The 15,718-nt window shown below is 49.1% G+C and overlaps 1 protein-coding gene across 1 annotated transcript in view; it reads right to left on the reverse strand.

Moving 5' to 3' along the window:
* Positions 1-2,319: 2,319 nt before the first annotated feature.
* TET3 (tet methylcytosine dioxygenase 3) overlaps positions 2,320-15,718 on the reverse strand; it is an 82,629-nt gene continuing 69,230 nt past the window's right edge. Inside the window, exons 9-10 of the mRNA XM_080685682.1 lie at positions 10,710-11,046; positions 2,320-10,107 (exon numbers count right to left, since the gene is read on the reverse strand). Of these exons, the coding sequence (XP_080541808.1) occupies positions 8,333-10,107; positions 10,710-11,046 (2,112 nt within the window). The 3' untranslated portion in view covers positions 2,320-8,332. The remainder of the gene's footprint in view (positions 10,108-10,709; positions 11,047-15,718) is intronic.

Below are 15,718 nucleotides of genomic sequence, written 5' to 3' on the forward strand. Positions count from 1 at the left end.
TTCAGAGAATTAAGGATGTGGTCGTGTGGCAGAGGGTTAATTGGTTTGCTTCCCAGAGCAGGAAGAGTTCAGTGGGTGGGACTTAGATGGAGACAGAGTTAGATTGGTTCATCCTGTAATAGCAACAGGTTGGGATTCAGAGTTCAGTCATATTGTGGGTGATTTAATGCTCCCATATCCGTACGATGAAATAGTAGGCAACTCCAAAATGATGTAGTTCTTTATCACTGGTATTTAAAGATTACAACAAAGCATTATTCCATTTAAAAGTGTATGTACACATATGGTTATATTTATATATTAAGAAAATGTTTGCAACCAATATGTGGTTCTCTTGTGGTGGGATTTCAGAAAAAAAAAATATAAAACTTCAGTCTTCTAATTTTTCTAGATCTCACATGGAATTTGTATAAGGAGAGATGAAAGCATATTTATAGTTACCCAGGAGCGAGTCAGCCCCTGCAGAAGCAGCAATGTCCTGGTCCTCACACACCTCAGGCCCTGGGAATGGGGCCAACACAACAGGGGCTGGGGCGGGGGGGAGGGGCAGGGCTAGGGCTCTTTCAACTCAAAGATGTCACATGGAAAGTGTGATCCCACTTTTGTAAAACACGCAAACGTGTGTGAGGACCCCAGCCAGCCAGGTGTGCCCAGGCACTTCCAGGGGTTCTATAGGAAGGGAAACAAAATGGGGGCGAGAGCCTCCCAGCCTGCCAGCTGGCGCCCCGTGGGGTTTTCACTCCGATGCCCTCAGGGAGGCGCCCTCCTGTCTAGTGGCCTACCAGGATTTTGGCATCACCTAGAAAGAATGCTGAGGTCTTTATGGATGGCTGGGAGCTGGTCTGGGAGCTGATGGATCTGTTCCAAACAGATGTTTCCAGCAGGGGGGACAGTCTCCCCTCCCAAGTGTCCTCTCTTTTGCTTTCCTTGATGACAATTCCCTTTTCAGGATCAGCCACCACAATGGACAATCTGAATTAACAGAGGTAGCCCCAAGCATGAGATCCTATGGGAAAGCTCCTTGCCCCAAGGACAGCAGAACCTGGGCCCCATCTTTGGCCCTCCCTCCTAGACATGGGGTCCAGGCCCTCAGACTGGAGCCGGATCGAGGATCCTTTAGCAAACATAACATCAGAAGTGAACAACTTGAATGGGGGTGGGAGTGTTGCTCTCCAAATTGAATGATAAAAGGAGCAAAGAAAAGGGAAAACAAAAGGAGAAACACATGAGAAAGAAAAAAATATCTGTTTCCCAGTTATGGCCAGCTTTAACAGTGGATAGCTTTTAAACATTACGTTTTGCAGGCGGCCGAAGGGGACAAGGACGGGCTCCATCACTGCTATTAGTGAGGGCTTCATTTGCACATCTACAATCTGTGGTAGGCAGTGAGACAAGATCAGAGCAAGGATGATGGGCCAGGTATAGAAAGTCACCAGGGTGGAAAGCCCCGGGTGCCTAGCAACAGGGAAAACTGGGACAACAAGAACCTTGCCCCCAGGGTAACCTTTTCCTCCCCCAGCAGATCACCCGGTCACGCAGTGTAGACCCCCTGACCTTCCGTGTCACTGGTCATGCGGTTCAGATCCTCCCCTGACCTCTCCTCCCCTGGCATGTTTCTAGTCATGCAGGTTACACCCCCTTAGAGGGGAAACAAAAAAGGGGTCCAGAGAATAGCATTTAAGCATTTTAAGCCCCCAGGACAATGAGGTTCTGACCTGCTTCAAATACATTTAGGCCTCGGTTGAGTTTCAGCTCCAGGCCCAGAAAAGCGGCAAAAGCAGGTCCATGGCTGACCTCAGGACCCGCTGCATGGACTAATGACCCCCTGCCTGGCACTGACCAATCAGTGGTGACCGTGCCCTGAAAGGACACTCCTGGAAAGCTGATGAATATTCTATTGGAGCTTCCCCTAGGACCTCCCCTAAAGTCCCCTCCCTTACAAGCCCCGTGCTCCCGCGCACTGGAGCCTCTTCCCTCCCCACAGCAGGTTACCTTCACCCTTCTCTCCCCTAAGCTCCAAGGGGCCTTCTTTTGCCTCCTTCGCCTATTTCTTCTATCGCCCGCTTCTTCTATCTCTGTGACTTTCTAAATAAACTTTTTCTTATAGTTTGAGTCTTGGTTCTGAATTCTTTCTTAGCCAGAACTCAAGTGTGGAAGTTGCTGAACCAAGGTCCCATCTGACCCCCACAGTCGAACACCTGGTGCTGTTCTCGCCCCCAACAAATCTACAGCCTGAGGGTGGGATCAGAGTGAGCTGTAAACACCCGATCTGGGCCTGCTTCAAGGGGGAAATGAAGAACCCACACGGAATTTGAGTGCAAAAAATAAATATAAAATTTATTAAAACACCCACAATATTTTAAAGATACCAGGAGTAATACAGTTCACAAACCCAGACGTTTGTGTAAATTATAATAAAATACAAATCAAAAAAAGGATACATACTTGCAATTTCTAGGCACCCTAAATTAAATTTACTGAAACACTGGGGGAGAAGAGAGGGTAAGGAGGGGTAGCTCAGGAGGCAAACCAATAAAGTGGAAGGAAAAATATTAACAAAAAGGTAAAAATTATACAAAATAAAATTATCAGCATAAATTTACTGTACTAAGAATATCTACAGTTTAATAATACACATCCTATTGCCTTGAGACATTGCAAAAATCTACCATTCATCCATCAACCCCAGATAAACTTCATTTCAAGTAGCCACAGTTACAAAGTCAAGACGGAATATTCAAGTATGGTTGTTAAGTTCACCTCCATTGGAAGCCAAGTAACCAAACAGGAATTCAAAGAGAGAAGAAATAAAACACGTCAACAAGCTAGAGGGGCTCTAGATGAAACCTAATGCATGTATATGCCCACAATGTGACCTGACCTCGTTTCTTTTTAAGTTGGAGTATATGAGAAAGAAACAACAGCACTCCTGTTTTTCTCCTCCCTTTTCCCCTTGAAAAGAAAACAAGTATTGGGACCAAGAAAATTTGGATGTTCAAATGAGCCAAATAGTATTTTTTAATTCCCCATGTGAATAGTGACAAGTTATCCCTGAATGATGGGTAGTCAAGATGAGAAGAGAGCGAGCAAATCATACCACTACACAAAGCATCCCTGATATCAGAAGAGAAGCAAACGGGGAAGTAGGCCAAATCACTCACCGGTTCTTAGGCTAAAGCAACGTTAGATTCTGCGTTATGTCTGTGCTGCGGTCTCTACTCAGGGAGAAGCCTATGGCTTCGCTCTTGCCGGCAGCTGTGCAGGAGAAAGGGCTGGGAGCGCCAAGACAGGGCCTCGCATGTAGAAAAAAACTTTGCAGGCGTGGGTGTGGGACTGTATAACTTATGCTGGGGGCACGCACCTCAAAAAGTGTTCGTTTTGGTCCAGGGTTATGTTGAAATTGGCTGCGTACTATGGTAGATGCAGCTGGCTAATCAAACTAGGTTGTGAGGGAGTCATTTCAAATGACAGCAACAATGACTGAAAAAACTCAATGAGATGGGCATAGGAAATTCACATTTTATTGAAAAGCAGAACTGAAGAAGAAATAAAGTCAAGCATGCTCCTTCCTTTAGGCGCTCTGCCATGTTAACTGCTGAAGAGTGACAAATGAAATGACCCCAGATTCTTCAAGGTCGAGTACATCATCAAATGGGACAAGCTGCAGGTATCGGACCCTCACGGAATCTACTTTACCAACGCTGTCATGTTGTCCTGTTTTTGAGGTATTTTAAAAAAACGTATTGTGACAGTGGATGACACAAAATGGAGCTTCCTGTTGAGTTTTTAAAACATCAACTTCTGTGGACCCAGGAGGAAATTCAGAATAGCACCAACTAAAAAGCAGCCTCAGTGGCATCGAGTGAGCAAAGAAAGCTCCTTCCTTTAGTTTGAACACGAGGGGGTACCGGTGGGAGGCAGAAGCAACACTGGGCAAAGGCTATGAGGAGCCAAGGAAGAAGCCTGCCCACCACGGCCTGGCCAATGCCAGGGAGGAAGGAGACCCTCGGTCCGCCTTGGCGTGCAGAGCACCTGGGGACTCTGGGAGAGGTCTACTTGGCACCCTGGGCTGCAGGAGAACGTGTGTCCTTGGCTATGAGAATGCCTGCCATGTTAGAAGAGGCAGGAGAGAGGCAGGTGTCCCCTTCCTGAAAAAAAGAAGAAAAAAAAAGAAACGAAGCCCTTCCTTTCTCATTAGGCCTGAGAAGACAGAATTGGAACTAGAGCACCAGCCAAGCCAGGCAGGCCCACCCCCATGCGCAGCCAGGGAGCGAGCTGCCTTTGCGACTTGCCTTTCCGTGTTGGCCACCAAGGGAAGAACAATGAAACAAAAGAGAAATACTGCTCAGAGCAGGTGGTAGCACGGTCAACAGAGGTCTAAGGAGACAGCACCAAAACAGGGAGGGGAAAAGAAGCCACGAGAGACTGGAGCCCACCTCGTTTTTGGTTGGTTGTGGTTTCAGAACCTTGATAGCACCTCAGCAGGTCAGGATCAGGGACAGTCACATTAAAACACCATAGCACCATTTTATTGAGACTATTTCAATTCATAAAAATGCTTCCTAGTCCATAAAACACAACTTCAGTAACAAAAGGGAAGAGATTGGTTGAGGCACATCAGGGATGTCGTTCTAATTTTCCACCAGCTTTGCCTGGGTCGGAGATCTGGCGGTGGGTAACTGTCACCAAGTCTGGCGGGATTTCGCGCCATGAAATCAGATTACTGACTACTCATCATCAGCCATCCTCACACACCTACTGCTGCTAAGTCCAACACGATTAAGCTCTGCTACTTCTTCCCCTGCTCTAGCACGCCCTTGCTCTGCACACGACGGTATCCCAGGGAGGCTGGTGGAAGGACCAAGAAGGGGCAGGGATGACCTCTTTCCACACACACCACTGTCATCTCGGTGAGAAGGCAAAGCAGAAATCGAGGCCCTGCCCCCCCAAAAAACAAACAAACAAAAAAACCAAACCCAACAACAAAAACAGAACACCTCAAAATCCATGAAACACCTTCAGTCAAGATTTCCAATGGTTGAATAATGGTTTCTTGAGCTAGCACCAGTTGTTTTGTGAGAACCTGCCACGAAGCTATTTTCATGTTAAAAATCTCTTAGCACAGAACTTTGCAAGCACGTCCCTTGCACACAAAAGGGAGATGGGGGGCGGGGGGGAGGACACGAAACAAAACAAGAGGAACCAATTGTCAGCGCTGCATGTGGATGGCGTCTGTGGACGGGCGCACTGGGGGATGACTAGAAGACTCCATCATTTCCTGTTGCTATAATATTACTCTTAGAACTTGGTCATGCTGTTAGGTTCTTTAGTTGCAATGGCTTTATTTTTCTTTTCATGATACAAATGTCTGGAAATCACCTTTAGGACTTAAAAAATGACAGTGCCAGTAAAAAATAAAAATTTGATTTTTCTCTTTCAGAAACCTTCAGCAGCAGGGGGGAATAAAGAGCTGTGCATAGTTCCTTTTTAAACATACGTCTAAAGCATGCTAATTTTAATGACTGAGACTTGAGGTAGGTTATACATGTAGTGTGCACAAATCAGCATGGGCTTGAGCATGGCCATAGCACCACCTAATTTCTGAAACACCTTTCTCAGGGATGGGGACGTCCAATGGAGGCTGCCTCTCGACTCACCCCTGCGCAGCCTGTTTGCTCACACAGAAATTTATGCACCAAAGGCTGTGGGAGCTGGGGGCGGGGGCGGGGTGTGGGGCACAGACATCACATGCTTTGAGCTTATATTGGATTCTCTTTTCAGCGAATGGCTTTGCTACCAAAGGGTGGCGAGAGGGAGAGTCTATTTCACACACATCAGCAAGATTCACACGTGCCAAGGATCAGAATCACCTGGGTTACACTCGGGACCTTCCAAACCAACAGCCGACCTGGGGCTTTCCCGGGTCACACAGACGGTCACATTCTCCATACGTTTCGTAAAATATTGTATTTCTTGCTCAAGATAATTTAAAATGAAGTTTTCAAGGCACCCCCGTATCTACCTACACACGGAGTCAAATGAGACCTGCATAAAAGTACGGATGCGATAAGCAAAATAGCATTTAATGGGCCCCACGTTTCCTCAAAACTAGAAAATTAGCATGCTCATTAAAGACTCTGCTACCTTTAGCTTGTCCAACTGAAGGTCAGAGGTTTTTTTCCTATAAATCTGAGTTCTGAATAATTCTAAATCCTGATAAGCTCTTGGGTATTTATTTCAAAAGCAATAATATTTCATTTTTGTCCTGTAAAATAAATGCAACTTTACAGAATATGGTAAAAGCGAAGGATAGACAAAGCACGTTAAATATTCAGCTACTATTTACAGTTTCTCCCACAATTACATGTTAAAACATCCTTTTTCTTTTCAAGTTGCTGTTTAAATCTAGGCAAAAGTGCTTAAAAAAATCTGTCACTATTTACAGTTAAAACCAGACCACATAAATGCTCAGGACGTGTCACGGCGATCCTCCGCCAGTGCTCCGGGAACAGTGACCGTCAACCCGGCGGCGGCTCTCAGTGCTCACACAAGGCACCTGCAAGCTCAGGAACCTGCCTCTAGCATCCTCATCTGATTGTTACACTCATCGTACGAAGACCCACATCTGAATAAAACTGCTCAACAAACACCTGCTGTTCCTCTCAGGCCTCGGCTGTCACTCACCGTGCGGCCACCTTCCCCTGGGTGTGTCCTGACGAAGCCGCCTGCTCACCACACATCCACACGGACACAGCCGCCACAACAGCACAGGCACCACCACGCTCAAGGAGGGGGACTTGCTGTCCACGGATGTTGCTCCCACCTGTCAGGCCCAACCTCTCTCTCAACAATGTTGGGGAAATTAAGCACCACATTCTCATTTCAAAGAACTGAACGAATGCACCAGAATTTTTTCGAGAGAGTGTGTTAAAGTGGGTGGAGAGGGGAGGAAGGAAAGGAGAAAACGACTGAATAGAGAAATGGCACCAATTAGGGAGGAAAATCATAGCTACCAGTGGAAAACGTTTGACTCTTGCATTTAAAAACTGCGAAGTGTAGGCCCACTCCCCAAGTGATAGCATGGGGGGGCGGGCTCGGGTGTGAGGCATGCACCATTATCCAACGTGAAAATCCAGGAATGAGGAGAGATGCGTTAACTGCCGTTACTCTGGCGTGCTGAGCTCCCGCAGGAGGCGACCTGCCCCAGAGCCAAGGAAGTCCCAGCACAATACTACAGCACCAGGCCCAGCACAGCACGCACAGGCAATGCTGGCTTTTCACAGCTTGGGTTCAACTTCTTGCTTTTAAAGATACAGTAGCCCTTTTTCGGTGTCAGCATGGACTTTGGGGCATTTTTTAGACATTGCCAATAAGACAAATTCCTTCGGACCGGTATTATTCACTGGCTTGTTGACTTGGTGGAAAAGGCTCCGGAGAGCCTCTCCGAAGAGCGCCATCGCGAGGTGCTGCCTGGGGAACCAGGACATCCTGTGACGTGATGAATAACGGGCAGAGAGGGTTCAGTGTGGTGACTAGTGAGCTTGAAGCTGTCTACTTCCAACCTGGTTTCTGGGGGAATCTCCGTCAGCCTCTCAGGTGCCTGGCCTGGGGTGCACCGTCCCTCCCCCCAACTCCAAGCGGGTGCCTGGAAGAGGGACCCCAGATGTTTTTCTACAGCTTCTCCCATCCTCCCGGAGCGGACAGGAGCCGTCCTAAGGGCTCCGTCCCCTGCGGGGAAGGCGTGTCTGTCCGAGGGGTGGACTGGGTAGCTACACTCTGCACTTGGCTCATGAGGGGCAGGCGGCCGAGAACCTCGTCAGCTCCCAAGGGGCCAGGCTTGCTGGGCCCAGAAGACTGGGCAGGAATGAGCACGTCTGGCTGTTCCTGACCATCCTTTACCATTACTATTGTCGCTTTTAAAAAATCCAATAAATACACATTTTAAATGGAATTTAAAACTACTCCTTTGTGAAAGGACACTATAAACTTTCTTTCCATTATTGTGATATACAAGGATAGAGTTTTAAAAACAAGAGAAAATAAAAGCCCCCCAATAAGGGGGGGAAAGCCAATGTGGAGATATAAATATTAAGATCACGAAAAAATCACCCGACAGCCGTAGCTTCTTCTTCAAAGTGCTGGGGAGGTGGGGGAGGGAGGGGCGGGTCAGTTCTGAGGTTTGGACCATAAATACATATATATGCATATCTATATATGTATATATAGATAAAAAGACTTCTGCACCCCCAACCCGCCCCCAGATGTGAGGGCAAAAGCACCACAGAGGCAGCTCGGGCTGGGCCCGACGCTGAGGTACGCTGGCACCCGGCACCTAGATCCAGCGGCTGTAGGGACCAGTGACCTTCGTGTAGGCGTAGGAGGACACGGTGACCGCGGAGTCTGTGGGCACAGCAAGCGCCTGCCGGGTGGGGACAACACCCTTCTCCTTATGCTGGGGCTCGGTGACCACGGCACCCCCCCACTTGCGCTTCTTCCCATAGAGCTTGGCCTCCTGCTGGCCCAGGCCCAGCCGGGCGGCCTCCTCCTGCCGCGCCCGCGCCCTCTCCGCCAGCTGCTTCATCTTGGCCTCCCAGAGGGCCAGCCCGTGATTGGGCTGGTTGAGGTTCTTGTGCTGGTAGAAGACCAGCGAGATGCGGGTGGGGTGGCAGCGGTTGGGTTTCTTGAGGGGCGTGGTGGCATGCAGCTCCCGCCGGGCGCACTCGATGAGGATGGAGCCGTGAGCGGGGGCCACGGCCACGCCACCGATGTTCTCGTCCAGGAAGTTGTGTTCACTGTCGGACCACAGCTCCTCCTCTTCCTCCTCCACGTTGCCCTTCTCCTCCTTCACCGCCCCCTTGCTGGGGGGCTCCTCAGGGGTCCCCTCCTCCAGGCTGAAGGGGTCCCACAGTTTCTCCTCAGACTTCAGGGCCCCGAATAGCTTCTCGCTGGAGCCCAGGGGCATGCCGAAGGACTGCCAGGCCTTGTCCAGCTGGCCGGCCCCCGGAGTGGGGATCCGCCCCTCCTCCCCTTTCAGGGGGCTCCACAACTTGTCTTGGAACCCAGGACCGCCTTTCAGGGCAGAGCTGAAATCCCCTGCCCCTACTCCCCATGGCTTCTCAGTCAGGCTGGGCCCAGCCAAGGCCGAGGTGTTGTTCCCAAACTTGCAAGGGCTCCACGGTTTGCCTCGCAGCCGTCCTCCAGGCTGGGGGGCTAGCTGCTGCCCCTCCCCAGGGAACAGCCCCCACTGGCCATCCGGGAAGTGAGAAGGAGCCAGGCAGCCAGCCCCGAAAGAACTGAGCTTATCGGGGACGATGGCAGGGCTCTCCCCAGGAGGGAACACACCCCAGCTGCCACCCACGCTGTTAGTCCTCTTGGGGGACATGCTTGGGCCTCCTGAGTACTGTCCCCATAGGTGATTGGGTCCACCATTCTGAGATGCCTCGGGCAAAGGTGTTTTGCCCATCTTACCAGGGTCTCTGGGCACGGATTCGGCCGGGACCAGCAGGTCTACTGGCTCTTGCTTGATGGACCTGTTGTAGCAGTTGGAGCTCTGTGCAAAGGGAGAGGGGTCCCTGGACACTGGGTGGAGCTGGGGGGCCTTGGGAAGCAGATACTCCTTGGGGCCTGGATAAGCAGGCTGCTGGTGGTGAGGAGTGGGGTGGTGGGCGTCCGTGGGAACAGCCTGGCCGGGCAGCTCGGCAAACTCAGCACCACCGTAGGCCGGGCTCAGGCTGTTGTGCAGAGCGTGGAGGTCTGGCTTCTTCTCAAAACTGCAATTGCTGCCACTGTGCCCCCAGGTGCCAGGCCCCAGGAACTGGGAGGGGAAGACAGGGTTGCTGGATGGAAAGCCGTAGTAGCCGAACGACGGGAGCGCGTACTTGGAGTGGAAGCCATTGACGGAGGTCAGGCTGGGCTGTGCATAGTAGGAGTGGTAGGAGTACACGCTGCTCATGCTGTACGGGTCAGACGGCCGGCAGTTGCCCAGCACCGAGTAGCTCTCCACCACCGTGTTGCTGCTATACTTGAAGGAGCTGAAGTGGTTCTGCGGCTCCACCTTGAGCGAGGGCTTCAGGCTCTGCTGGGACAACCCGCCCTTCAGAGACAGGCCTGGGGAGAACGGGAGGCAAGACGGAGAAGGAGCAGCTAGGACCACTGCTGCAGAGCCCTGGGCAGGCTGGGGATGGAAACCCCCCTCCCGCAGAGGCTTCTTCTGCAGGTCAGGCAAGGTGAGTGAGGCTGGCCTCGCTCTGGGCGCCGCTCAGCGTGCCCCCCAGACCCGCGGAAGCCCGAAGAAGCGGCTCACAGAGCCCACGGCCAGCTCTGCATCACTTCCTGCTCCCCACCCCGGCGAACTACCCCAGTCCTCCCTGCCCCACTGCAGCCCAAGTGCCTGGAGCCATGGTCCCCTCCAGATGCTCAGCGAGGGAGTGAGCAAGCTGGAGGGGAACCCAGCTCCTCTGGGAGGATAAGACGGCCTCCTTGCACTTGCTCCCTAGGTATCTCCTACCAGCTATGGTGTCCTGGGGCTGCTGTGGCCACCACCCTGACAAAATCAAGATAATGGGGGGGTCCAGGTGGCAGAGAGGGCCTCCAGGACTTTCCTGTCTGCAGTTTTATCTTGAGGCAGGAAGGGGGCAGTGAGGGAACCGTCCAGGTCCACCACCCAACAGCAGCAATGCCACCCCGGTGGGTGCCCGCGCCCCACATACCTGGGTCCGTGGAGATGCCAGCCAGCTCCAGGGCCTCCTGCTTGATCTTCTCCGGGGTGCTCAGCTTTTCCTTCTGAATCTTCTTCTTCTCAGCTGCCGCCTTCCTGGCTTCCAGCTGCCGCTGGCGGCAAGACTTGGCGGGTTCTGGCAGGCGGCGGACCTCGCGGGGGAAGGCGGTGAGCACCTGGATGGCCCCGCTGCCCACCTTGGCGTTCTGGTTCTCCTCGCTGCCAAACTCGTCCGTGGTGGCCATCTTGTACAGGGGCAGCACGTGCAACTGCTCGTCCTCGGGGATCTTGCCCACGCAGCGATTGTCTTCCTTGGTCAGGGTGCAGACCTGCCCGAGCAGAGAGAGGGAGGGACACGGAGTTGGAGGAGCCCAACACTGGGCAAAGGGGCTGAGCATGTCCCACTGGTGACACCCCTTCCCCACACAGCCCCAACGCCAGGCAGCCACTCGGCCCTAACGCTCCCGATTACCTTGAGGATTGCCTACAAAGCACATCTGTCTGGGCTCACAGAGTAATGGCATGCTCTAGAGCAGCGGTCGCCAACCAGTGGTCCGTGGTACATGACGTCTGAAAGGTTGGCAACCGCTGCTCTAGAGCTTTCAAAGCATGTCCATTCACACTCTCTCATGTGATCTTTTTTATTTTTAAATTAATCTTCATTGTTCAGATTATTACAATTGTTCCTCTTTTTTCCCCCCATAGCTCCCCTCCACCCGGTTCCCACCCCACCTTCTGCCCTTACCTCCCCACTGTCCTCATCTATAGGTGTACGATTTTTGTCCAGTCTCTTCCTGCACCCCCACACCCCTTTCCCCCTGAGGACTGTCAGTCCACTCCCTTTCTATGCCCCTGATTCTATTATATTCACCAGTTTATTCTGTTCATCAGATTTTTTATTCACTTGATTTTTAGATTCACTTGTTGACAGATATGTATTTGTGTTTTTTTTGTTTGTTTGTTTTGGGGGGAGGAGGGATGGAAGGGTGTGTGTATGATATAGCATAAGCCACATCCTTATGAAATTAGAGACATTTAAATAATTTAGTGCAATGATGATTTTTAAAAATTGATTTCAGCGAGGAAGGGAGAGGGAGATAAAAACATCATTAGAGAATCATTGAATGACTGCCGTCTGCATGCCCTCTACTGGGGATCAAGCCTGCAAGCCAGGCATGTGCCCTGACCTGGAATCAAATCACGACCTTCTGGTTCATAGGTCGATGCTCAACCACTGAGCCACGCTGGCCGGGCAATGGTGATTTTTTTTTTAATTTTAATTTTAATTATTTATTTAAATTTAATAAATCTTTATTGTTCAGATTATTACAATTGTTACTCTTTTTTCCCCCCATAGCTCCCCTCCACCCGGTTTCCACCCCACCCTCTGCCCTTACCTCCCCCCGACTGTCCTCATCCATAGGTGTACGATTTTTGTCCAGTCTCTTCCTGCAACCCCCACACCCCTTCCCCCCCCCCCAGAAGAGAATTGTTAGTCCACTCCCTTTCTATGCCCCTGATTCTATTATATTCACCAGTTTATTCTGTTCATCAGATTTTTTATTCACTTGATTTTTAGACTCACTTGTTGATAGATATGTATTTGTTGTTCATAATTTTTATCTTTACCTTTTTCTTCTTCCTCTTCTTAAAGAATACCTTTCAGCATTTCATATAATACTGGTTTGGTGGTGATGAACTCCTTTAGCTTTTTCCTTATCTGTGAAGCTCTTTATCTGACCTTCAATTCTGAATGATAGCTTTGCTGGGTAGAGTAATCTTGGTTGTAGGTTCTTGCTATTCATCACTTTGAATATTTCTTGCCACTCCCGTCTGGCCTGCATAGTTTCTGTTAAGAAATCAGCTGATAATCTGATGGATTCTCCCTTGTAGGTAATTAACTGTTTTTCTCTTGCTGCTTTTAATATTCTCTTTGTCTTTTGCTCATGGCATTTTAATTATGATGTGTCTTGGTGTGGTCCTCTTTGGATTCCTTTTGTTTGGGGTTCTCTGCGCTTCCTGGACTTGTAAGTCTATTTCTTTCATCAGGTGAGGGAAGTTTTCGGTCATTATTTCTTCAAATAGGTTTTCAGCATCTTGCTATCTCTCTTCTTCTAGCACCCCCATAATTTTTTTTAATTTTTATTTTATTTATTTTTTATTAAGGTATTATATGTGTACATATCTTACCATTGCCCCTCCCCACCCCACTCCCATACATGCCCTCACCCCCGTTGGTTATTCTTATATGCATGCATATAAGTCCTTCGGTTGATCTTTTATTTCCCCCACCTCTCCCTAACCTTACCACTATAATTTGACAGTCTGTTTGATGCTTTACTGCCTCTGTATCTATCTTTTTGTTCATCAGTTTATAATGTTTTTTATTATCCACAAATGAGTGAGATCATGTGGTATTTTTCTTTCATTGACTGGCTTATTTCACTTAGCATAATGTTCTCCAATTCCATCCAGGTTGCTACAAATGGTAATAATTCCTTCTTTTTTATGGCAGCATAGTATTGCATTGTGTAGATGTACCATAGTTTTCTGATCCAGTCATCTGCTGAAGGCCACCTAGGCTGTTTCCAAATCTTAGCTATTGTAAATTGTGCTGCTATGAACATAGGGGTAGCACCCCCATAATTTGGATGTTGGTAGGCTTGAAGTTGTCCCAGAGGCTCCTTACACTATCTTCATATTTTTGGATTCTTTTTTCTTTTTGCTTTTCCGGTTGGGTGTTTTTTGCTTCTTTGTATTTCACATCTTTGACTTGATTCTTGCGATCCTCTAGTCTGCTGTTGGATCTCTGTATATTATTTTTTATTTCAGTCAGTGTATGCTTAATTTCTAGTTGGTCCTTTCTCATATCCTCGAGTGTCTCGCTAAATTTATCGGCCTTTTCTAGAAAATTCTTGAAAAACCTTATAACCGTGGTTTTGAACTCTATATCCAGTTGTTCGCTTTCCTCCATTTCTTTCATTTGTGATCTGTTTCTTTGTCTCTGCATTTTGGTTGCTTCCCTGAGTTGATAGAGTGGCTTTGTGTGCTAGGTGTCCTATAGGGCCCAGTGGCTCAGCCTTTCCAGTGACCTGAGGTGGACACTCTTGGTGCACCACTTTGTGGGCTGTGTGCACAGTCTTGTTGTAGTTAGGCCTTGATTGTTGTTGGTATCACTGGGAGGAACTGACCTCCAGGCCAATTGGCTGTGAGGATCAGCTGTGTCTACAATGGGACAACTTCTGTGCTGGAGACACCCTTATGAGACAAGACTTGCTTCAGATGGGCTTTGGTGCTCACTGAGTCTGCCCCCTGAGTGTGTCCCTTATGGATCTGAGGAGTTGTAATCTGGATGGTCCCACTCTGACGCCTGGGTACACTGGCTCTTGGATCTCCAAGGAGGTGCTAATTTAGCCTTTGCCTGAGGCCACCCAGCTGGAGCTAAAGAGAGATCTGCAGATTCCTCTTCTTTGTTTGGGTTTTGGAGGTGCCCAGATGAGGCCCCGCTGTGAAGCAATGCAAGCTGCTGTGGGAACTTGGGCCTTCTTTTGGATGTTCTGGGTCTCTCTGACTCAGCTGCAGTTTGTTAGGTAAATTTAAAAGTCAAAGGACCAGGCCATTCATATGCAAAAGCCTCTGCGCTCAACTTGGATGGGGCGGAGTCTCAGAGCAGAGCAATCAGCAATGGCTTCGTGGGGCAGGATCTCAGGGCAGAGCAAACAGCAATGGCTTCCCGTCAGCCCTGCCCTAAGAGGCCCCTTGGTCTCAGTGTCCCGCGGTAATTGCTGCAAGCACCTCTGAGAGAAAGCCATTCTTGAGTTCTGCCCACTGCCAGACAGTCCAATTCTCTCCGTATGAGTCTGGGTCCCCAGAGTCTCGCCCGGAACTGGAGTTCAGAGCAGTCAGGAGCTTTTGTCTCCCTCCCGATTGAGAAAGCCAGCTGTGTACTCAGCTGTCAGCCCTCTCTGCACGCGCACACCTCTGTACCTCTACCTTCCGCAGCTCCTGTGAGTCTAAGTGTGCTTTTCTCTTTCCTTCTAATTGTAGAATTTCCACTCAGCCAGCCTTCCTGTGGTTCTGGATGATGTCCGTTTTGTCTTTTAGTTGTAGTTTTGAAACTGTTGTGTGAGGCAGCAGTTTAGGTGCTTACCTATGCCGCCATCTTGGTTTCTCCTCTCTCATGTGATCTTAATGACGCTGAGAGGGGATGAGATGATTGGCCTGGGGTCACATGGCTGGCAGGGGGCCAGGTCAGGGCTGTGGGGGTCAGAGCTGGGAGATGGGCTTTGCCCTCCAGACCAGCATTATTGCCATTGTGCTAGATCTTGCAGCCTCATCATCCTCCTTGTTCTGAACACATGGCCTCCTTTTGCTCTTAAAATACTTCTCCTTTTTATTAAAAACTACATATGCTTGTGGTAGAAACTCATGCCAGCAAAAAGGAAATAAAAACTTTCTCTATAATCTCACTGCCCTGAAGTAATCACTGTAAACTCTGGTCATATATGCATGCACACACTTACCTTCTGGTAATAGGATCATGTTTTGCATGCAGTGCTCTAGTAACTTCATTTAAAAAGAATAGTACCGGTGTTCTCAGTGGTTAAGTATCGATCTATGAACCAGGAGGTCAAGGTTCCTGGTCAGGGCACATGCTCTGGTTGCAGGCTCCATCCCCAGCCGGGGGTGTGCAGGAGGCAGCCAATCAATGATTCTCTCTCATCATTCATGTTTTTCTCTCTCCTTCATCTCCCTTCCTCTCTGAAATCAATAAAAATATATTTTAAAAATAAAAGTATAGTATGAATATTTTCTTATGCATGAAATATTCTCCTTCAATATGATTTAGGAGCTGGTTCTACTGTATCAATGCATTATTTATTTAATGAATCCTTCATTACCATTTAAACTTGTTTCCAATTTTCCCCCTATCATAAACAATACCTTCTTTTTTGGCTAAATTTTTAAGATACGTAATTCCTTAGAACAAACACTGTGAAG

This window comes from Plecotus auritus (assembly GCF_963455305.1).
Source record: "Plecotus auritus genome assembly, chromosome: 8".
In the NCBI taxonomy this organism is placed as follows: domain Eukaryota; kingdom Metazoa; phylum Chordata; class Mammalia; order Chiroptera; family Vespertilionidae; genus Plecotus; species Plecotus auritus.